This window comes from Nicotiana tabacum, chromosome 8 (genome assembly GCF_000715075.1).
Source record: "Nicotiana tabacum cultivar K326 chromosome 8, ASM71507v2, whole genome shotgun sequence".
NCBI lineage: Eukaryota > Viridiplantae > Streptophyta > Magnoliopsida > Solanales > Solanaceae > Nicotiana > Nicotiana tabacum.
Window position 1 is genome coordinate 163,739,046 of NC_134087.1, and position 24,573 is coordinate 163,763,618.

Below are 24,573 nucleotides of genomic sequence, written 5' to 3' on the forward strand. Positions count from 1 at the left end.
GTATAGTGGCTCAGCCCGACGATGGAGCGGCTATGTCCGTTGATGCCTTGTGGAGATTGGACAGGTTTACCAAGCTCTTCACTACCACTTTTAGCGGTGCATCTTCTAAGGATCCCCAGGATTATCTAGATAGTTGTCATGAGGTTCTTAGGAACATGGGCATTGTTGAGACCAATGGGGTCGATTTTGCTGCATTTTGCCTATCTGGATCCGCCAAGACTTGGTGGAGGGATTATTGCTTAGCCAGGCCAACCGGGTCGCCATCTTTGTCATGGGAGCAGTTTTCAGCGTTGTTTTTGGAGAAGTTTCTCCCCGTTACTCAGAGATAGGCCTATCGGAGGCAGTTTGAGCACCTCCAGCAGGGTTCCATGACGGTCACTCAGTATGAGATCAGGTTCATTGATCTAGCTCGCCATGCTCTTATCATACTCCCCACTGAGAGAGAGAGGGTGAGGAGGTTTATTGATGATCTTATTCAGCCGATTCGTCTTCAGATGGCCAAGGAGGCCGGGAGTGAGATCACATTTCAGGAGGCGACCAATGTGGCCCGCCGAGTCGAGATGGTTCTGTCACAGGGAGGTGGTTATGGGTCGGATAAGAGGCCCCGTTACTCAGGTAGATTTAGTGGTACCTCGTTTGGAGGTAGAGATTCGTATGGCAGAGGCCATCCTCTCAGGCCCTTCCAATCAGCTCTCTAGGTTTCCCATGGTACTTCAGGTGGTCGTGGTTCTCACACGCACTATTTTGATTAGCAGCCTTACAGTGCACCACCAGCTCCTGTCGGTGCACCGCCGCTTCAGAGTTTCAGAGGTGGTCATTCAGGTCGACAGGGTCAGCAGCCGAGAGTTTGTTACACTTGTGGTGAACCAGGTCACATTGCCAGATTTTGCCCTCGAGCACCGGGTAGTTCTCAGCATCAGAGTTCTCGTGCCATGGTACCGGCACCAGGTGTTCCACAGCCCGCCCAGCCAGCTAGAGGTGGGGGTAGAGGTGCTAGAGGTGGAGGTAGAGGTCATAGAGGTGGAGCTCAGACCACCAGAGATGGAGGCCAGCCAACAGCAGGTCGTCCCAGAGATATGGTTCAGGGTGGTGGGGCCCAGCCCCGATGCTATGCTCTTCCAGCCAGGCCAGAGGCTGAGTCTTCAGATGCAGTCATTACAGGTACTATTCTGTGTGATAGAGAGGCTTTAGTGCTATTTGATCCAGGGTCTACGTATTTGTATATGTCCTCTTATTTTGCACCGTACTTGGTTCTGCCTAGTGATCCACTGAGTATTCCTATTTATGTGTCTACACCGGTGGGTGATTCTATTGTGGTCGATCGAGTTCATCATTCATGTATTGTGGTGATTGGGGGTCTTGAGAGCCGTGTTGATTTGTTGCTTTTAGATATGGTCGACTTCGATGTTATATTGGGGATAGACTGGTTATCACCTTACCACGCTATCTTGGACTGTCATGCCAAGACTATGACCTTAACCTTATCGGAACTGCCCCGTTTAGAGTGGAGAGGGACTCTTGGTCATTCTACCCGCATTGTTATTTCGTATGTGAAGGCTCGGCGTATGGTCGAGAAGGGGTGTTTGGCTTATTTGGCTTATGTTCGTGATTTCAATACTGAGGTCCCCTCCATTGATTCTGTGCCCGTGGTTCGCGAGTTTCCTGAGGTATTCCCTTCAGACCTGCCGGGTATGCCACCCGACAGGGATATTGATTTCTGCATTGATTTGGCTCCGGGCACTCAGCCCATTTCTATTCCGACATATCGCATGGCCCCGCCAGAGTTGAAAGAGTTGAAGGAGAAGTTGCAAGACCTGATTGAGAAGGGTTTCATTAGACCCAGTGTTTTGTTGTGGGGTGCGCCGGTGTTGTTTGTAAATAAAAAGGATGGTTCGATGAGAATGTGCATTGATTACCGGCAATTGAACAAGGTTACAATCAAGAATAAGTATCCACTGCCGAGGATTGATGATTTGTTCGATCAGCTTCAGGGTGCCAAGTTGTTTTCCAAGATAGATTTGAGATCTGGCTACCAGCAGTTGAGGATTAGGGCATCTGATGTCCCTAAGACAGCTTTCCGCACTCGGTACGGACATTATGAGTTCTTGGTTATGTCATTTGGGCTGACAAATGCCCCAGCAACTTTCATGGATCTGATGAACCGAGTGTTCAGGCCGTGTTTGGACTTGTTTGTGATAGTCTTTATTAATGATATTCTGATATATTCCCGCAGCCAGGAGGAGCACGAGCAGCACCTCAGAATGGTTCTTCAGACTCTGAGGTATAGTCAACTATATGCTAAGTTCTCAAAGTGTGAGTTCTGGCTGAGTTCAGTTGCATTCCTAGGTCATGTTGTATCAGCAAAGGGTATTCAGGTTGATCCGAAGAAGATTGAGGCAGTCAAGAACTGGCCTAGACCAGCATCAGCTACAAAGATTCAGAGTTTCTTGGAATTGGCAGGCTACTATCATCAGTTCGTGGAGGGGTTTTCATCCATTGCAGCCCTAATGACCAAGTTAACCCAGAAGGGTGCCCAGTTCAGATGGTCGGACGCGTGTGAGGTGAGCTTTCAGAAGCTCAAGACAGCTCTGACTACGACACCGGTATTGGTTTTGCCCACAGGTTCAGGGCCTTATACAGTTTATTGTGATGCTTCTCGTATTGGGCTTGGTGCAGTGTTGATGCAGGGTGGCAAGGTCATTGCCTATGCCTCGCGACAGTTGAATATTCATGAGAAGAACTTTCCGGTTCATGATTTAGAGTTGGCAGTCATTGTTCACGCATTGAAGATTTGGAGGCATTACCTGTACGGTGTGGCATGTGAGGTGTTCACAGCTCACAAGAGTTTTCAGTATTTGTTCAAGCAAAAGGAGTTGAATTTGAGATAGAGGAGGTGGTTGGAGCTATTGAAAGATTATGATATCACTATCTTATATCATCCGGGAAAGACCAATGTGGTGGCTGATGCTTTGAGCAAGAAGTCGGCCAGTATGGGCAGTCTTACTTATATTCCGGTCGGTTAGAGGCCGTTTGCTTTGAATGTTCAGGCCTTGGCCAATCGATTTGTGAGGTTGGATATTTCTGAGCCTAGTCGGGTATTAGCTTGCACAGTCGCTCGTTCTTCATTATTGGGGCGTATCTATGATCGGCAGCTTGATGATCCCCATTTGTGTGTCCTTAGAGACATGGTGCAGTGTGGAGGTGCCAAGCAGGTGACCTTAGATGATGATGGAGTTTTGAGATTGCAGGGGCGAGTTTGTGTGCTTAATGTGGATGGGCTTCAGGAGTTGATTTTAGAGGAGGCCCATAGCTCCAGGTACTCTATTCATCTAGGCACCGTGAAGATGTATCAGGATTTGCGGCAGCATTATTGGTGGCGTAGAATGAAGAAGGATATTGCTGCATACGTGGCTCAGTGTTTGAATTGTCAGCAGGTTAAGTATGAGCATCAGAGACCCGGTGGTTTGTTTCAGAGGATTGAGCTTCCCGAGTGGAAGTGGGAGCGTATCACTATGGACTTCGTTACTGGACTTCCGTTGACTCGGAAGAATCTTGATGCAGTTTGGGTCATTGTTGATAGGCTGACCAAGTCAGCGCATCTCATTCCTGTGGCAGTCTCCTATTCATCCGAGAGGTTAGCTGAGATTTATATCCGGGAGATTGTTCGCCTTCATGGTGTGCCGGTATCTATCATTTCAGATCGAGGCACGCAGTTTACCTCGCATTTTTGGAGAGCAGTTCAGCGAGAGTTAGGCACCCAGGTGCAGTTGAGCACAGCATTTCATCCTCAGACGGACGGACAGTCCGAGCGGACTATTAAGATATTGGAGGACATGCTCTGAGCTTGTGTTATTGACTTTGGAGGTTCATGGGATCAGTTCTTGCCTTTACCAGAGTTTGCCTACAATAACAGCTACCAGTCGAGTATCCAGATGGCTCCTTATGAGGCTTTATATAGTAGGCGGTGTCGATCTCCAGTTGGATGGTTTGAGCCGGGAGAGGCTCGGTTGTTGGGTACAGATTTGGTTCAGGAGGCCTTAGATAAGGTCAGGATCATTCAGGATAGGCTTCGTACAACTCAGTCCAGGCAAAAGAGCTATGCAGATCGTAAGGTTCGAGATGTGGTTTTCATGGTTTGTGAGCGGGTATTGCTCTGAGTGTCGCCTATGAAGGGCGTGATAAGATTTGGGAAGAAGGGCAAGCTTAGCCCTAGGTTCATTGGTCCATTTGAGATTCTTGATCGAATGGGAGAGGTGGCTTATAGACTTGCATTGCCGCCGAGTTTATCAGTCATGCACCCAGTTCCATGCTTCGGAAGTATCACGACGATCCATCCCACGTGTTAGATTTCAGCACTGTCCAGTTGGACAAGGACTTGTCTTATGAGAAGGAGCCGGTGGATATTCTAGACTCGCAGGTCCGTCAGTTAAGATCCAAGAGTTTCCCCTCTGTTCGTGTTCAGTGGAGAGGTCAGCCTCTTGAGGCTTCGACCTGGGAGTCCGAGTCCGACATGGCTGTTATCCTCATCTATTCCCCGACTCAGGTACTTCCTTCTTTTGTCCGTTCGAGGACGAACGGTTGTTTTAGAGGTGGAGAATGTGACGACCCAAAGGGTCATCACCTGTTTTCTTGTCCATTCCGAGCTTCCGAGGCCTTGAAAACCTCATTTACAATCGCCTCAATTTGCGTGCGCAGTCCGGCGCGTAGCCGGAAGCTCAAATATGAAATTTTGTGAAAATTTACTAAGTTTTGATATTAAAATAAATAAATTTGACTTAGGTCAATATTTTGGGTAAACGAACCCGGACCCGTGATTTGACGGTCCCGGGAGGTCCGTAGGAAAATATGGGACTTGGGCGTATTCCCGGAATCGAATTCCGAGGTCCCATGCCCGAGAAATGAATTTTTGAGTAAAATTATTTTCTGAAAATATTTAAGGAAAATGGAAATAAAATTTGATTAGAAAGTGATGGTATCGGGCTCGTATTTTGGTTCTGGCGCCCGGTACATGTCTTATATATGGTATAAGCACTTTCTGTAAAGTTTGGTTGAAAACAGATGTCGTTTGACGTGTTTCGGACTTAAAATGGAAAATTTGATGTTTTATGAAATTTGAAAGAATTCTTGGATTTTAAAGCTTAATTCGTGGTATATGATATTATTTTGACGATTTGATCGCACGGTTAAGTTCGTAGGATGTTGTTGAGTTAGTGTATGTGTTTGGTTAGGAGCCCCGAGGGCTCGAGAGTGTTTCGGAGGTGTCTCGGAGTGATTTCGAACTTGGAAAATTTTTAGAAAATTGCAGACATAGTACCCGTGAACAGTACCCATGAATAGTACCCCGTGAATAGTACCCATGAACAGTACCCTATGAACACCAGCCATGAACAGTACCCCATGAACAGTAACCCCGTGAACATTCTGGGCAGAATGTAACTTCTGCCCATTTTCCATTTTTAGCAAATTGGAGCTCGGGGAGAGGCGATTTTCAGGATATTTTCATAGAAAACAACGGGATAAGTGTTCTTAACTTAATTTTGGTTAGATTACCCGAATCTATTACTAGTTTTGGCATTTAATTGGTGATTTTAGTTGGGAAAATCTTGAAAACTCTCTTAGTTTAATTTGAAGATTTGAGGGTCGAGTTGATGTCGGATTTTGGTAAAATTGGTATGGTTGGACTCGTGGTGGGATGAGGTTTTATATTCTGTAATTTTTGTCGGGTTCTGAGATGTGGGCCCCATAGGCGAAGTTTTAGTGCAATTTCGGATTTTAAATGGAAAATGTAAAATTTCATGTGGAATTAATTCCTATAATTTTTATTGACTTAATCGAATTGTTTATGACTAGATTTGAGAATTTCGGGCACGAATTCGTGAGGCAAAGGCTTGTTGGAATTTTGAATTGGTTGCAAAGCGAGGTAAGTGTTTGGTATAACCTTAGCTTGAGGGAATAGGAGCTGAGTCTTAATTGCTACTTGTTATTTGTCGAGTATGACGTATAGGCATGGTGACGAGTATCTATACGTTGCTGTCTAGCATGACCGTAAGTCCTTATATCGCGAATGTTCGAATTTGGTTATATCTTCCATGATTAAATGATGACTTCTATATGTTGTGAAGTGCATGTGAAAGAAATGGTGATATTTAATATTTGAGGAGCGTTGGCTTAAGTTATAAAATGAATTACTAAGTAAGAAATGAAAGAAAGAGAAAGAATTATCGAATTTTTCCCTTGCCAAGACAATTGTGGAATTGTTGATATATTCCTTGCCGGGAATTTTATTGTTAATTGTTGTGCCCTTATTGGAATCCCGATTATTATCCAGTTTATTTCCTTGCCCCTCTGTGATTGTTATTTGGGTGAGGAAGAGTGATAAAGCACGAAGGGTGATGCCGTGTATTGTTTGATATGGTGAGGAAAGAGTGTAAAGCACAAAGGGTGATGTCGTGTCGTACGATATGTCATTCCGTACTGATATCTATTGATTATATTGTGAGGAAAGAGAGTATAATCACGAAGGGTGATGTCGTGTACAGTTTTATTTTATATATATTGCTTGGGTGAGGAAGAGAGTTAAAGCACGAAGGGTGATGTCGTGCAAATTGTTGATTCCTTTTGATACTTGTTGATCTTATGACTTTGTTGTCTCCCTCTTTTACTGAATATTTCTATTTGAAACTGTTACCTCCCCACAGCATGTTTCCCCTCCCACATTGATTGGTTGTTTCCAGTACTTTCTTTGTTGTCTATATATATGCATATTTACTTGAACTGCATAGGTTTATTTGATTGTCTGGTCCTAGCCTCGTCACTACTTTGTCGGGGTTAGGCTAGGCACTTACCAGCACATGGGGTCGGTTGTGCTGATACTACACTTTGTGCTCTTTTGCACAGATACAGGTTTCGGACAGTAGCAGCAGTGGCGCGGGTGTGAGCAATCAGACTAGTGAGACACCGAGGTAGCCTTGCAGGCGTCCGCAGGCCCGGTGTCTCCTCTATCTATTATTTTAGTCTGTTATCTCATTGTATTCGAGACAAATAGTTTATTATTTTCTTTCAGACGATTGTATTCAGTATTCTTAGAAGTTCGTGAGTAATGTGACACCAGTTCTTGGGTAGAGATTTATGTTGGATTCCGCATTTACATTCAGTCACTTTAAATTAAGTCTTCCGCATATTTATTTAATCCAGTCATTTTTTTATGCTATTACTAATATTTGATAAAAGAAATAATTTATAAAAGATAAAAGTAGTTAAGAGTTGGCTTGCCTAGCTCTCATTAGTAGGCGCCATTACGACTCCCGAGGGTGAAAAATCCGGGTCGTGACATTTTTCGAGCTTCCATCAATTTACTTATGGCGTACTTTCATGTACGAAAATATGGGGTGTAACAGTTCCGAATATATTATTTTATTATGATGATCTATGAATTTTGTAACTATATGCTAGAAACAATTGTTATAATACACACATATTTTCTTAAAAGGAGAAATAGTAAAAGTAAAAAAAAAATTGTATAAGTTATTCTTTTAAAATTGATATGGAGAAAAAGTTAAAAAAAAAAAAGAGGGAAAAAAATATTCTTTGCCGGTTATGTAGAGGGAAAAAAAGTAAATGAAGATTTACTATATATGAGTTATCTGTTTTTTTTATTGGATAAAAAGGGAGAATAAATACAAAAAAAAAACTGAAAAGAAATTATGGGAGAAAAAAGAAAATAAAGATAACAAATAGTTGAATGAAATTAGAAAAGGATTATTAGAGTGACTCGTAACTGTAAGCATTTAAATTATATCAAATTCAAATTTATAAAATAATTTGGATCATATTAAATTCAAGACATTAGTCCAAACAAATATTGTGGCTAGTAAATTGGGCTAAATTATTTAAATCCAATATATATGTGCAAGGTTAGTCCATTTAATTAGACTACAAATTAAATGCTAAACCCAGTTCATTAGCTCAAGATCCAAATGGCTATTAGCCCATGTTAAAGCCCATGTTCATGACACGTATTCAAGTGATGTGGCAATCCAAATCAGCCAATAAATCATGATATGTGCCAAGTGGCGTGGCAATTCAAGCCAAATAAATGAGCCAATGAAATTATACCAAGTATCAAAAAAGGGTGGCATACCACGTCAAATATTTGTCAGTTCAAACCCTCACTTGATTCAACAGTTTTAAAATTCTCTATAAGTGAAATTCTAAAATTCTCTCTATGCGAAACCCCAACATTTGCCGTAACTTTAATAAGTAAAACCCTAGCATACGATTCTGCAGTTCAAATTCAATTCCAAAAATAGTTGCCCTTGATTACAGCAAGTAACAACATTATCAGTCACCAGACTTTTCCCGCTGGTACAGTGGTCTCCACTCCATAACAGTGTTATGTCTCCGTACTCTCCTCTTTCACTCTCTATTGCTATCAATGCATCGTTGCCAAAAGTACAGATAATTTCTAGTCACAGTAAGTTAATTTACTTTTCCTTTATTACTTATTTAACGAAAGCTAATCTAAAATTTAAAAAATTGTGATCCGAATGGTGATATAAGAAAAATACAAATTTTATGGCGACTAAACTCAGCCACAAATATATTTTTCTTACCAAAAAATATTGCATAAAAGGGTTTATCATTATCATTTAAAAGGTGGGCAGACTATTATTTTCCAATCCTTAAAGGTAAATGAGGCAAAGTGAAATATTACCTCTTAATATTTGTGCATACTATATATTACATTACACAAGATTTTTAGCTATATAAGAAAATCATACAACCAAGCCATAAGGTAATTACAAATAATTTTAATAAATAAATAATAATTGATAATTTAATAAGATTAATAAATAAATTACTATACAAAATTAATGTATGCTGACAATATAAAAAATTCTTATAGTGTATTAGTGTGTATAAGTTAAATTCATTTTATTATATATTGTCAGGTATGTTAGACCTTTGGTTGAGCATTTTCTCGAAACGACGTCGTGAACCTGCTTGCGCGCTTTCTGTAATCGCGCCAGACTGCAGTGAAACAGACTGTAGCTTCCTTCTAGTCCCTGCTACAGTCATCATCATCAACTTTTTCACGCACACAATATTTATATTTCTCCACTTCAGGTTTTCCTCTGAGAGAAAATGGAAGGAGTAGGGTCTAGACTCGGTCGGGCCTCGTCGAGGTACGGTTCAGCTCCAGTATTTAGCGGCCCAGTAAGAAAATGGAAGAAGCAGTGGGTCACTTCTCAGCACAACAGCCGCCTTCGTGGCAACGGCAATGTTATTAACAACGTCGCCGGTCCCAAACTCATGCTCTGCCGTTGGACTCCGCTCTCTTCCTTTCATTCCGGCGACGAAACTCCTAAACGGAAGTTCCGTTATGCACCAGTAAGAAAAAACCGATATTTCTTTTCTACTGTTAGGGTTTAACTATCATTTTACTTTCATTTATCTCTTTTATTAATTCAAATTTTTGAATTTTCATCTTTTCACCAAAAATAATATTTGTTGGAAGATAAAACTTGTCGTTTGGATGTTTGAGAAAACTTTATCTATGGAGCAGGGGCGGAGCTAGTAAGAGGGAACGGGGGTTTAATTAAAATGAAAAATTATATTGTACGAATAGGTAAAAATAATACTTTATGATTATATATAAACTGTTGAATCCTTTATACGAGGAAAAATTCCCATGTAGTGGTAAGAGGTTCAAAAGTTATTTTAGGTCACAAGTTTGAATCCTAACCGTGACATTCTAACATTTTTTCGTATCCCTGTATATAAATACCTGCTCCGCCACGGACTATGGAGAGTTGTTAGTAGGCTAATACTAAGTAGCACCATCTTAATGTTAATGTTAGTGTTTAATTTTGGAATCAATTTTTTCTTAGACTCTGCAATTGGAATTTATATCGCTGAAGTGCAATTGAAACTTTAAAAAAAAAACAATTAAGTAAGGGAATAAAATTGGTAAAACTATTAGGATACATCAAAGCTATTTGCCCGATGGGAACAACAGGTAGCAACAACTTAGAAATTTAGCAATATAGACAACAGGGTACTATTTCAGATTGTAGATACTAGACAAAGGGGCAGAGCTAGCCTTGCGGTTGCGGTTTCGGCCAAACCCAATAGCTTTGGTTCAAACCTTATATTTTTGTAAGAAATCCTTTGAATATATACAAATTATTAATTTAGAACCCAGTAGCTTAAACTGATTGGAAAACCAAACTCATAAGCTCCACCTTTGACTAGACAGCACTAGAAGTATTGATGTTCCTCGCGGGCTTTTGTCTAGTGTTAAGGAGCAGCTTACATAATGTGTGGATTAGGTACAAGTCACGAGTTAGGACCCTACTTCAGACAAAAACCTGGTGTTACGTGGAGAAGTATGTTGCGGAAGCCAAATGTATAGAGTGTGAATAAGTCACAACTACTATACCAAAAATTATGACAACCACCAAATAATAAATAAGACAATAAAGCAATAATAAAGGGAACACCAGAATTTACGAGGTTCGGCTAATTTTGCCTACTCCTCGGACACAACCAAATATTTTATTCCACTCCAAAAATACAAGTGAAATAATACTAAAGAGAGAAGATACAAATGTCTTAAACAGATGAGAAGGCAAATGAGAGGTGTGTCTCAATCCTAAACATTAGGCCTTCTTTTATAGGGGAAAAATCCCCCCAAACTTAACTCCCAACCAATGTGGGACTTTGGCATTTTGCCAAACTTCAACAAATCTCCACCTTGGCAAAATTCCACATTTTCAATTCTCTCTCAATAACAAATTTTGGTTGTGTCTTCATCTTCAATCTTCAGTGTTCAACAATGTTGATCAAATCCAAACAATGTTGAAACTTGACCGCAGTCACCACCTTTGTCAGCATATCAGCAGGATTCTCTGTAGTATGAATTTTCTTCACCGTGACTCCACCTTCTTCTATGATTTCTCGTACGAAATGATACCGAACATCAATGTGCTTCGTCCTTGCATGATAAACTTGGTTCTTCGCTAATTGAATAGCACTTTGACTATCACAAAAAATTGTGATACCTTTTTGTTCAACACCAAGCTCCTTTAGCAATCCTTGAAGCCAAATTGCCTCTTTCACAGCATCTGTAATAGCCATGTACTCTGCCTCTGTTGTAGACAAAGCAACTGTTGACTGCAAAGTAGACTTCCAACTAACTGGTGCCTTTGCAAAAGTAAACACATAACCAGTAGTTGATCTTCGTTTGTCCATATCACCCGCAAAATCTGAGTCACAATATCCAACTACAAACTGATTGTCTTCCTGCTCAAAAACTAACCCGACATCTACAGTATTATGAATATACCGTAGAATCCACTTCACAGCTTGCCAATGCTCCTTCCCTGGATTGTGCATATATCTGCTAATAACTCCAACAGCTTGTGAAATGTCAGGCCTTGTGCAAACCATTGCATACATCAAGCTACCAACAGCATTTGCGTATGGTACCTTTGACATATACTCTCGTTCAGCTTCATCCATTGGCGACATAGTAGTACTTAGCTTAAAATGGGAAGCAAGTGGAGTACTAACTGGCTTAGTCTTGTCATCTATGCCAAAACGTTGAAGTACTCTCTTCAAATATTCCTTTTGAGATAAACAGAGTTTCTTTGAACGTCTATCTCTAATTATCTCCATGCCAAGAATTTTCTTTGCCTCACCCAAATCCTTCATCTCGAACTCCTTCTTCAGTTGAATCTTCAACTTATCAATTTCTTCCGAATTCTTGGAAGCTATCAACATATCATCAACATATAGGAGAAGATATACAAAGGAACCATCTTTAAGCTTGTGCAAATACACACAATGATCGTATTTGCTTCTCTTGTACCCTTGCCGCAACATAAACTCGTCAAATCGCTTGTACCATTGTCTAGAAGATTGTTTCAATCCGTACAACGATTTTTCAAGTTTGCACACCATATTTTCTTTTCCAGCAACTTTGAATCCTTCTGGCTGAGTCATGTAGATTTCCTCCTCCAAGTTTCCATGTAAAAACGCAGTTTTTACATCCATCTGAACTAGTTCCAAATCCAATTGTGCTACCAAAGCCAACATAATTCTAATGGAGGAATGTTTTACAACTGGAGAAAACACTTCATTGTAATCAATTCCCTCCTTTTGAGCATATCCTTTGGCCACCAATCTTGCTTTGTAGCGAACATCTACTTGGTTAGGAAATCCTTCCTTCTTTGCAAATACCCATTTGCACCCAATTGCTTTCTTTCCCTTCGGGAGATTGGCCAATCTCCATGTATGATTCTGATGAAGGGACTGTATTTCATCATTCATGGCAATCCTCCACTTATCTTCTTCTGAACTTTGGACAGCGTCTTTATAAGTAGTAGGAACATCATCAGCTACAATTGAGGTTGCACAAGCAACCGTCTCTATGAGACGAACAGGTTTCGTTATTGTTCTTTTTGGCCTGCTGGTTGCTATTGATTCAAGTTGTTGTTGAGATTCCTGAGTTGGAATCTCCTCTACTGGCTCTCCTTCCAGAGGGTAATCTTCATTTGTTTCCTCCTCTGCTTCTTGTGTAGGAAAAATAAATTTTCCCTCAAACTCCACCTGCTTAGAAGCACCTTCATTTTGTTTGGTATCTTCTGTTACCTTATTTACCATAGCAAATTCATCAAAGGTAACATCTCTGCTGAATATTACTTTCTTTGTCATAGGGCACCATAAGCGATATCCTTTGACTCCAGAAGTAATTCCCATAAAAATAGCCTTCTTTGCCCTTGGATCCAATTTTGACTCCGTCACATGATAATATGCAGTTGAGCCAAACACGTGCAAAGAGTTATAATCTACAGCAGGTTTTCCGTACCATTTTTCAAATGGTGTTTTGCCATCAATAGCAGCAGATGGTAGACGATTAATGAGGTGACATGCATATGTAATTGCCTCAGCCCAAAATTCTTTGCCCAAGCCAGCATTGGACAACATATACCGTACCTTCTCCAGCAAGGTCCGGTTCATACGTTCTGCCACTCCATTCTGTTGTGGTGTATGTCTAACAGTGAAGTGTCGGACGATGCCATCATTTTCACAGACCTTATTGAAATGATCATTTTTGTATTCACCTCCATTGTCTGTGCGAATACACTTGATCCTCCTGCCTGTTTGATTCTCCACCATCGTCTTCCATTTGAGAAAAATTCCCAGCACTTCATCTTTGTTTTTCATTGTATACACCCACACTCTTCGAGAAAAATCATCAACAAAGGTTACAAAATAGTGCTTCCCACCCAATGAAGGTGTTTTGGAAGGACCCCAAACATCAGAGTGTACATAATCCAAAATGCCTTTAGTATTATGGATCGCTGTACCAAATTTAACCCTTGTCTGTTTCCCTTTGACACAATGCTCACAAAACTCCAAGTTGCAAGCCTTTACTCCTTTTAACAATCCTTGATCTGATAGAGTTTTCAAGGATTTTCCTCCAGCATGTCCCAAGCGCATGTGCCATAGCTTGGTTGCTTCTGCCTCTTTGTCGTCACTGGATGTTACTGTCGCTGTCCCAATAACTGTACTGTCACGATAGCGGTACATATTATTATTCTTCCGATTAGCCTTCATTACCACTAGTGCACCGGAGCATACTCTCATCACTCCATTTTCTGCAATGATTTTGAACCCTTTTGATTCTAGGGCTCCCACAGAGATGAGATTCTTCTTCAAATCCGGTACATATCGAACATCTATCAATGTTCTGATCATTCCATCATGGTTCCTTAATCGTATTGAACCAATGCCATATGAGGTAAGAGGGCTGTTATCCGCTGTGTGGATGACTCCATATTCTCCTTCTTGAAATTCCATGAACCAGTCCCTGTTGGGACACATATGATAGCTACAAGCCGAGTCCATCAACCATATGTCTGATGATGTTGATGACTCTGTTGTAACTAATGAGAAGTCTGAATCATCACAATCAGCTACATTTGAATCCATAATGGCCTTTCCATTGTTATGTTTGGCCTTATTCTTCAACTTCGGACAGTCTTTCTTCCAGTGCCCTTTTTCTCGACAAAAGGCACATTCATCTTTGCTGGGTCTGGATCTTGACTTGGATCTTCCCTTCTTTGTCCTCGTTTGATTTTGAGGACGACCCCTCACAAATAGTGCTTCTCCTTCTCCGCCCTTCTGTTTTTCTCGCTTTCTTTGTTCATAGCTGTACAAAGCCGAGCAAACTTCTCTGAGAGAAACTTCGTCATTTCCATGGAGTAGAGTAGTTTCAAGGTGCTCGTACTCATCAGGAAGTGACGCCAACAACATCAAGGCCAAGTCACCATCATCATAAGTTGTATCCATATTTTGCAAATCTGTAACCAACTTATTGAAACTGGTGATATGTTCATTCATCGTGGTACCAGGAACATAGGTGAAGTGAAACAGTCTCTTCTTCATGTACAATTTATTTTGACTGTTTTTCTTCAAAAATTTATCCTCCAGTGCTTTCCATAATTTACTTGCAGAAGTTTCCTTTGTGTATGTATATTTCTGCTCTCTAGCAAGGTAGGATCGAATGGTACCGCAAGCAACACGGTTGATAATTCTCCAATCTTCTTCTCCAATAACATCTGGTTTCTTTTCTTCAATGGCCAGATCTAGCCCTTGTTGAAAAAGGACATCTAGAACCTCGCCTTGCCACATCCCAAAATGTCCGGACCCGTCAAATATTTCGACCGCAAATTTCGCATTTGACACAATTCTTGTCATAAGCGAAGATGCCAATGATGACGTATTGTTGACACTTGATGTAGATTCTTCTTGTTTATTGTCTCCCATCTTTGACACAAATATTATTTAATAGCTGACGACACAAATCAAGATTATTTCCTTTCTGGTGTGGAAGATCAGACTAAGCTGCAACCACAGAGCATACTCAGACAGAACCTTGACTCAGTTACCAAGATAAATCTTTTCTGATGTGGAAGATCAGACTATGCTGCAACCACAGAGCATACTTAGACAGTACCTTGGCTCTGATACCAATTGTTGCGGAAGCCAAATGCATAGAGTGTGAATAAGTCACAACTACTATACCAAAAATTATGACAACCACCAAATAATAAATAAGACAATAAAGCAATAATAAAGGGAACACCAGAATTTACGAGGTTCGGCTAATTTTGCCTACTCCTCGGACACAACCAAATATTTTATTCCACTCCAAAAATACAAGTGAAATAATACTAAAGAGAGAAGATACAAATGCCTTAAACAGATGAGAAGGCAAATGAGAGGTGTGTCTCAATCCTAAACATTAGGCCTTCTTTTATAGGGGAAAAATCCCCCCCAAACTTAACTCCCAACCAATGTGGGACTTTGGCATTTTGCCAAACTTCAACAAAGTACAGAGGGGGTGAGGCCATCGTCCACCGAGTTTCGTGTGACACTGGCCTCAGGGATTTCTCCATTATATCAAAAGAACAAGTAGTATCGTTCTAGCCAATCAACAAAACAGAAGTAAACGTAACAAGACTTCTGATGCTTGATATTGCAAAAGCAGTGTTCCTGCCAAAGCACATTGATAGTTTATAATGCTCATTTAGAATTTACATATTCGTCTATTTCAATGTCTACCTAGAAAAAACCCCAAATGGTATCCTAATGTCACGGTGTATACTTGAGTTATGTTTTACAGAACCGGGTCATTTAAAAGGTAATTACAGGTAACCAGTGGCGGAGCCACATTCAACCAAGGGGTGTCGATTCGCCGGCAAATTACACTGCATTGCTAGATAATTTTTTTGTTATATGTATATTTATTATACGTTGACTCCCTTTCACTTTTTGGTATATTTAATTTTTTATATTTTGACACCTCTTGGTGAAAATTCAGGCTCCGCCACTGCAGGTAACTCTAGTCTCTATGTAATCACTGCTTACTTACCAATAACATGGATTAATTAAATTACACTAATGCTGTAAGCATCCTATTGCAAAAAAAAAAGTTGAGAATTTCCATATACATGGCTGCAAATGCAAATATAAGGTAACCATGAAGTAGGAGAAACATTCAAAACTATCCCCTAGAAATGCAACTGCACATTAGGTGTATAATTAAAATTCATTTCATTGCGAACCCCTTCTCTTTTTTTTGTGCCGGAAAGATAGCTGTCGAATTTAAATGTTTTGCTAGAATGTGGAGAATGATTTATGTGGGACCATATTTGTTGCTTTGGTTTTGGTGGGATTGCAGCGAGAAATCTGCTGAGATTCAGTCTTATTATAGATGGTAATTCTAACTTTAGGACTTTGCTTGGAACTAGAAAAGAGAAGGGAATGGAAGGAAAAAAATACAAACACTTTCCGTACTTCTTAACAATATAAAGAGAAAGGAAGAAGAGAGTAACAATTTTTGGATCCACTAGTTTTCTCCCTATTGTCCTCTATTTTCCGTCTTTGTATTTGTCCCTTCCTTTCTCTTCCATTCCATTGTTACTGAAGATAGGGCTAAGCTTCATCAAGTTAGAACTTTTAACTGAAATTAGAATGCCACCAATAAAAAGAAAAGAATTAGAATGTTAAGGCCTGGCATTTTGTAGCATTCTTTTACAATGTGCAGGATTCTCATAATATCAGATTTGTTCCTTTTTTTTTTTTTTGGTTAAACTTCTTTCTCCTATGATATCTCAAATATGCAGATTGTTGACTTAGAAGAAAAGAAAAAGGAAGCTCTTGATAATGAAGCTAAAATAAGGAAGCGAAATCAAGCTATCACAAGTTCAACATCAAACGATAACATCTTGAAGAAACAAAGCATCAATGATATCTTTGAGGAAGATTTTGAGGTGATATTTTGAGCTTTGTTACCTTTTAGAAAAGCAGTTGCATTTCTGTTGTCATTATTGTTTGTTATTTTATTTTTTCTTCTCTATACTTTTCTTTGCTCTCCTTTACTCAATTATATCCTTATCCTTGACCAAACTTGGATAAGCGTTGATTTACTTGAATGTAAGAAATATACCTACCCTAGATGCAGTGATAAGAAATATACTTTGCATGTGATCACTTTCAATCATCATAAAATCACACATGTAACTAAAGATCTATGTAGGACATGGGTAAATTATTTCTGACGGCATTCTCTATTTTATCTTCTCTGTGTTGCTTGCACTTTCTGTTGAATGTAATCATTTCTAATTATATGTCCAATTGTATAAGTATGCCGTCATCTTAACATCTGTTCTGTTTATGCCATATTCATTTTGTGGATATGTTGGACTGCAACATCAGTTCTAACGTAATATTGTTGGTCATATAACCATCCTATAGATTTTACCTTTCACATTTATATGTATATTTCTACCGCATAGCATTCCTGTGGGCACATTTTTATGTATCTTTCTACCGCATAGCATTCCTGTGGGCTGTGGCACTTCTCGTTTCAGTCATTCTGTTTTCATTCTATGTGGCATATCTTCGTCTAACTTCTCATTTTTCATTCCATGTGTTATATCATCATTTAACTTATCATTCTCTCAAAATATTGAATTGAGACAGCACAAGAGCAATCCACATTCCACAGACAATAGATGTAAACTGTAAATCTTACTATTCTTGCCTATTGTAGCACAAAGTTTCTTGAGAAATGGAAAGATCTCTAGAGTCAATCGAAAATGAGAGACTAGACTTTCTAGATCATTTTAATCTCCGGGAAGAGAAATTTCTAAGTTCTTTCAACTTTTAGTTTTGCCAAGAGTCTTTCGGAAACAACCTTTCTACTCCCTCGCGCACTCACTACCCTTCCCAGACTCCACTTGTGAGATTGTTGTTGTTGTTGTTTCAACTTTTAGTTTTACATGGATAGACTAATATATAGGTTTGAGCCCCTTCTAACGTGCAAGTTTTGTTTGGACTCTATCCAAGATGAGAAATACCCTAAAATTTTCAGAATACAAGTTTTCCTTTTTTCTTTATAAAAAAGAATTTTCAGAATACAAGTGAGAAAAACCCCCATATATACAGCACCGGAATATTTGGTCTCAATTCACTCCTGCATGCATGTAACTCGTGCTATATATCCCCAAAGCTTCTTGATCTCCTTCCTTGCTTGATATGAATTCTAAGCATTCATTGTAGCGACGAACAAATCAAAGAAATTAATCTTGTATCATAGCACCATCTCTTTCTAAAACTAGTGTTATACAGAAATTCATTTGTTAAAGATTCGACTCCCTCTCTTTTATGGATTTAGTATCAGTTTTGTTAAAGGTTCCCCTTCTGTGCATTTCAGGAGCTGATGACAGATCAATCCATTTGCAGTGAAAGCCAGCTAAATTTTGACTTGTGCTTCGAAGGCTGTGATTGAGAAGAATAGTAGCTGCTGCTTATTTTGATGGTTGACGACTCCACTTGTTGTTACCATGCCTAACTTAGATCTAGTGGTAGTTAGGTCTAAACCATTGTACATATAATATAACCCTCTCCTTTTCCATGCTTAACTTAGACTATAGTTGTATTTAAGTAGAAGTGATTGTAAATACAACCCTCTATTTTCTTGAGGACTTGCTTTTGATACTGTTTTAACTTAGATTCTGGTTGTAAAATCAAGTAGAAGTGATTGTAAATATTAACCTCTAGCTTCTTTTGAGGACGTAATTGCTTGCATCACAGTCGGTGTATTTCCCTCTTACTTTCTCTTTTGATATACGTACCTTCCTGGGGCTAAGGAGAGTGCATCACACTCACATTCACACTAAATTAAATAATATAACCTTAAAAAATTAAGAATTTAAATTGATAGTGCAATCACTTAAATATGGTTAAATGACATACATATTCTTACCAAAAAAAATAGGACACATTTTAAAAATAAATGCTTTATTGATTAAACACTAAATACAAATACTGAGGGGAGTCTTGGGAGTCTGTTTAAACAGTGATCCGAAGTCGTTTTTACCGCAGACTATGAGTTATATGCTGCTAATATTTCAAGGAAGTGTAAGCACGCATTTTCAACAAAATTCTACAATATTGTATGGCAGAGATTGGTAAAACCATTGCACATTGAGATTGTGCTAAATTCAATTTCAAAATTTAGAAAATGGAAGTTAAGTACCTTTTACTAGAATATCGACAATCCAAAAGACAAGTCCATTGAAAACAGACACTACTCGGTTTAAGGCTCGAGCTGTAATTTCCTGGAAAAAGGATATGCTCACTCCTCATACGGAGTTCCCAACGGTATAATACCTCTAATTTGGACAGCGCAATAGGGATGTCATTATTAACCAACGAATCACGTGATTGTTTCGACCACTCCGACGACACAATCCTAGAGTAAACTTTAGCAAAACAAAAAGATTTAAGATTAATAAAGAATAATAGAAGAAACTATAACTTAAGATCTGTGCGACCCACCGCTTCCCCTGGAGGATCTAGAACTTGATTCCTTTTCAAACTTGAGGGCTAAAATTGATCTCCCGATTTCACCTTGTTACAGATTTTCCAGCTCCAAAACCTTGGCTTGTGACCCACCTGTTTAAGATTCAGTGCTTTGATCCGCCTGTGTACTCTCCACTGCTACTGTCACACCAACTTCAGCTGGCCGAATGATTCGCTCATGTAAGGTGTACCCCGACTGCAACAAAAAGTACAATCACGTCTGTTACACATTTAATTTCCAACAAAAGGGATGCCTAAAGAACGTCCTAGATTTGCAATAATCAACAAGGATCAAGTGAATGAAGATTGAAATAGCAAAGACTGCCGCACTGAGAAGAAGTTCCTAACAAGATACCTTGAGACAAACTGCTACCATGCCAGGAGCCTTCTTAGGATCGGGTACTTGGAATATTGCATTATGCTTATTTGGATCAAATTGTTCATTTGTAGGATCATACTTTCCGACACCAAATTTTTTGAATACCTGAAAAGTAACAAAGAGCCGTAAACCAAAAGACGCAACTGAGAAAGATATAATGGAGAACCTCCTCACAACAACAATGGTCTTTCAAGAAAAGATCACCAAGAAATAGGAAGGATTTCAAATGTAAAACAGCGCCCCCCCCCCCCCCCCCACACACACACACACAACCCCCAAAACCCCCCGCGGGAAAAATGTAATTCAGTGCACAACAAAAGCACCCCTGAATTTATTGAATGCATTCTACTGGGATTTTCTAATATCCAAAAATGACTTGGAGCTTCTCTTCCAGCTGCATGCGCATATATAGTAAACCCTCTTCGTTGCTTCTTCATTTCAGAAGCTAGTTGGGGCATTTAGCAGAAGTGAATGAGCAGCAATGGATTCTTTCTTTTGCCAAGATATGTTGGCTTTTATACGGCTTTGAAGAGTAATTTTTGGAACTAGCTTGTTGAAATTTCTAATCATAGTGTTTCCCGAAAGACCTAAAATTCCTTATACTGTAACTTATGTTTGTAAATAAAAAGGAAAAAAAAAAGTAGTACGTGCTTCGTAGACAAACAGTCTACCAAGCGGTAAAAGAGGGAAATAAACCATGGAATGTATTTGGGTGAAAAGGTGTACCTCGGCAAGCTGTTTATCAGTTATTTCAACACCTTCCAGTAGTGTTTTCAGAAGTGGCACAGCTCCTGCAGTATCCTTAGATTCATCAATTTTGGAGAAGCTCTCTTTTACAACAGAAGAAGCCCGACCCAAATTATCAGAAACATCTAGAAGCGCTTTCACGAAATTCTGCAGCAGCATTTATGCAAAAGATGAGAGCAAATTACAAGTAACATAATATACTAACAAGTAGATGCATGACTCTCTGGCAAAGGATGTGCCTAGAAAAACTAACTTGAATGGCAAACTTCTTGGAGTTTTCTGCTTCCCGTTTAGTTCTGTTCGTGACATTCTCCATCTCTGCATAAGTGCGAAGAACTTTGTCCTGCATTTTCTGAAACTCATCATCTTTAATCTTTAGGAGTTCTTCCTTCTCAGCCACAAGTTTCACCAAGTCATCCCTAGAAAGGTCCTCTGTATCCAAATCAGAATCAGAATCAGAAGACACAGTTTGTTTAGTACGTCTTCTCCTTCGTTTGACATTTTCATTCATGTTATTATTGGATGCCATATCAGAACCTGATTCATCCTTCTCATCTTGAACCTGAGAATCAGCAGAAACTGAAGCTTCACAATCTCCCTTCACTTTTGTGCTTCCTGGGTCACTTTGAGACTGAGATGTCTCTTTTTTATTAGGTTGGGGAGATGCAGAGGATGAAATTCCAAATCGTTGCAAGGCAGATTCATGGAATAGAGATACCTGATCAGAAAACCGCCATTAGCAGAACCGACAATATTTATGTGAACATAGAAATTAAACAATTTTGTCTTTCGACGGGTAGAGAGTAGCGTATACAGTTAAACCTCTCTATAACAACATCCTTTTATAACATCACTTCACTATAATGGCCATGTTATCCTCGGAACTGATTTTTTATGTTATATTTTACTTCTCTGTAACAACCTTTTACCTATAACAGCAACATCCATCTTTATAACAATATGCTTTTTGTAAAATTACCCCTCTATAACAACCATGTAGAATCTCTATATTACCAATAATAACTCTAGAGAATTTGACCAACTATATTGAAACTTTAATGCACCACTTATGAATTATGATAAAAGAATATTATGTTAAACATACTCCCATAATAAAATTTCATTCAATTCCATTAAAAGATATGCTTGTATATTTTCAGATACCCTTTTACTGAAAGTTTAAGCACAAATCTTCATCAATTTAGGTGTTATATCGCTAGTAAGAGATTGAAATCTACAAAACAAGCTACAATTATAGAGTTCTTCCATTATTCTTGGAAAAAACTACTTTTCAAGTAGCTTTAAAAAGTGTGTTTTAGAGTTTAAATTTTTTGTACACTTTATTATGGATTTATTAGTAATGTATTAGCTTCCTATTTAATTAGTAATACGCATACAATATTTTAAATTCAAATAATCTTTTTTAGTCTTTTATATGCAACATTAAAAAGAAAAGTAAATGATTCTTGGATAATTTTTATCTATAACAACTGATTTATATTTAACCATCAAATGTTGTTATAGGAGTATAACAACCAGTCAATATAAAAACCAAAATATGTCAGAACCAACGAAGCTATTATAGAGAGGTTTGATTGTACATAATTCCTCAAGGCATCAAGTTAGCAGAATGTCGAGTTTACAACTTGAGCAAGTTAAAAGAAATATAGAATTATCAAGATACAATACATTATTTTGATTACAGCAAAAGAACAAGTTAGCAAGGCAACTATTTTTCACTTCATGTTTGCCCGGATATCCTTCGAAAACAGATCCTTCCTCCTATTTTATGATGAAAAACGACGGTCATGTGCTCATTTTTCTCTCAATAGTTTTCCTGATAAAGAGAGGAGAACAGTTGACTGAAGATGATGCTTTTATGAATTTTTTGTTGTCGTGAGAGAATTCAGAAAAATAAAGAAAACAAGTATGATCGTTTAACTATTCATCATCTCAGCTACTTGGACTGATTTTAGGAACAAAAGAGGAAACGAGAGATATTTCAACTCAGTAAAACCACTTTCCTTTTCTCCCTTAAACTGGAGACAGTTCATTGAAAAGGAGTCTATAAGATCTTTACGGCACTTATAAGATATATTTTTGCACATATTCCTTTTGCCACTAATCCCAAATTGAGGAGGTGAACTTCACCTTCTGTTCCTACTAAATTACATCCGCTCCATCCTCTTTGAATCCTTCAGCACAGAGACATCGTCACTTCTCCTCTCCAACACCACACTTGGCTGCTTATGTGTAAAGTAATGCACCCACTGAACATTTTACCGATTTAAAAAGTCGTTACTGAACCGCAATTTCTTTTCCCCCTAACTGGAATATATTATAAGCTATACTGATGAACTATCATTTATAAGGACATTTTATAGCTAAAGGTTAACATGTTACATCTCCTTTCTTAGAAGTCAAAATCATTTTGAACTTCTTTTCTCCATATAGTAAACAATATGAGGTTTCTAATACTTCCAATTATTCAATTAGAGTTCAATCCCAAACTTAACAAAATAAAAAATAAAAAATTTCTCATCTACCTAAGCACTGGTTGGCAGCATTATGCAGGAACTTAGTGGAATAGCCAAGGTGCACACGAGTTGAATGTAGCAAATAGACACCACCATTATAAACAAAAAAAGGAAATATCAAACTTGAAACTAAAACAATTATTAAACATAAGTTGCCAACTTCATCAAAGAAAAACAGCAGCTAAAGTAAGACCTACCCCCTCTATTCCAATTTATGTGGCAAAGTTTGAATAAGCACAGAGAGCTATTTATGTGGTTTTAAGACTTTGAAACTTATGATCTTGTGGCTATAAAAGTTTATCGTTAAGGGTAAAATGAGATGTTTAAGTTTAATTTTTCCACATTAAAAAAGCTTCATTCTTTTTACAATGGACTAAAAAATAAATGTTTCCACATAAACTGGAACACAGGGAGCATATCATATCCTCGACTAGTATCCAAAAAGAAGCCTATGATACAACTAGATTACGATTGCCCCTTAAACCCCAGCAAAACCCTACACGAAAAATCTACGAAAAATGTATTTTTTTAAAAAGAATTTGGCACAAAAATCAAACCTTTTCTTTAAAATCACGAAGTGAGTGGAACTGAGATGCAAGAACGGGAACGTGCTGTTTCCGTTGCTGTTCTCGAGAATAAAGGAGCACCGAGCTGCGGCACTGATTTAATATGGCTCTCGGGAACCGAGATGAAATTCTGCTCACCAACATCTCCAAATTCGGTTTTTCGCTTTAGATTTCAAGGGGGAAAAAAGGAGACAAGTTGAAATGAGAGCTATGAATTGCAATGGCGGTAGGACAAAAGAGCAGAGGAAAGGGTTTTAGGAAGAGAGAGAAAATGAGAGAGGTGGCCGTGTGGCGTGCAGAGAAAGAAAATTGCGAATTGTCGAAACAACCCCTGTCTTGGTCGCGTCATAATACTATTCGGTCTGGAATATTGTGAATGTAAGAGGATGATTGGGTCAATTTAAGAATACTTGCTCGTTTTGCCGTTGTTTTGTAGTTATGCAAGAACCAACTAAACCAGCTAAACCGGCCGGGCCAGCCCGTTAACGACCCGATTCAATCCGTTATTGCCCGGGTCAACTCGGCCCTGTAAGAGGTGCGATGGAATTAGTGGTAGGCATCGGTCGGTTCGGTTCGGTTTTGAATATTATCGGTTTTGCCTATCGATTATCGGTTTACAAATATCATAACTCGATAACCAAACCGATAAGATATTGGTTATCGGGTATCGGTTAATCGGTTATTGATCATTATCGGTTCGGTTATCGGTTTACCCGATAAGGTAAAACTAAAATTAATAGTGTTGATTGCTGAAAGTTTGTACAAAGTTTACTGGAAGCTGCTATATATTGTGGCAGAAGCCGCAGAACGCCAGAACTACAAGCATTTGATGAATTTAAACTTCAGTTTAAACTGCACATAAACTGCACACAAAGCTGCACATAAAACCAACATTTCTCACAAT

The 24,573-nt window shown here is 38.9% G+C and overlaps 2 protein-coding genes across 5 annotated transcripts; one reads left to right on the forward strand and one right to left on the reverse strand.

Annotated features, from left to right (window-relative positions):
• Nucleotides 1-9,012: 9,012 nt before the first annotated feature.
• LOC107759992 (uncharacterized) lies at nt 9,013-18,654 on the forward strand. Its single transcript, XM_075219840.1, has 3 exons — nt 9,013-9,390; nt 16,698-16,844; nt 18,290-18,654. The coding sequence occupies exons 1-3, from the start codon at nt 9,145-9,147 to the stop codon at nt 18,362-18,364; spliced, it is 468 nt and encodes a 155-aa protein (XP_075075941.1). The 5' UTR covers nt 9,013-9,144; the 3' UTR covers nt 18,365-18,654.
• Nucleotides 18,655-19,100: 446 nt separating this feature from the next.
• Nucleotides 19,101-23,940, reverse strand: LOC107759990 (grpE protein homolog 2, mitochondrial). 4 transcript variants are annotated; one of them, XM_016578011.2, is made up of 6 exons: nt 23,661-23,934; nt 21,104-21,284; nt 20,820-20,998; nt 20,546-20,713; nt 19,796-19,924; nt 19,101-19,636 (listed from the first exon to the last, which is right to left on the reverse strand). In XM_016578011.2, the coding sequence occupies exons 1-6, from the start codon at nt 23,811-23,813 to the stop codon at nt 19,538-19,540; spliced, it is 909 nt and encodes a 302-aa protein (XP_016433497.1). In that variant the 5' UTR covers nt 23,814-23,934; the 3' UTR covers nt 19,101-19,537. The 4 variants fall into 4 exon arrangements, 3 of the variants coding, with proteins under 3 accessions (XP_016433497.1, XP_075075942.1, XP_016433494.1); XR_001642300.2 differs by having other exon boundaries at nt 19,136-19,340; nt 19,417-19,636; nt 20,820-21,284; XM_075219841.1 differs by having other exon boundaries at nt 19,101-19,660; nt 19,771-19,924; nt 20,820-21,284; nt 23,661-23,940.
• Nucleotides 23,941-24,573: the final 633 nt, after the last annotated feature.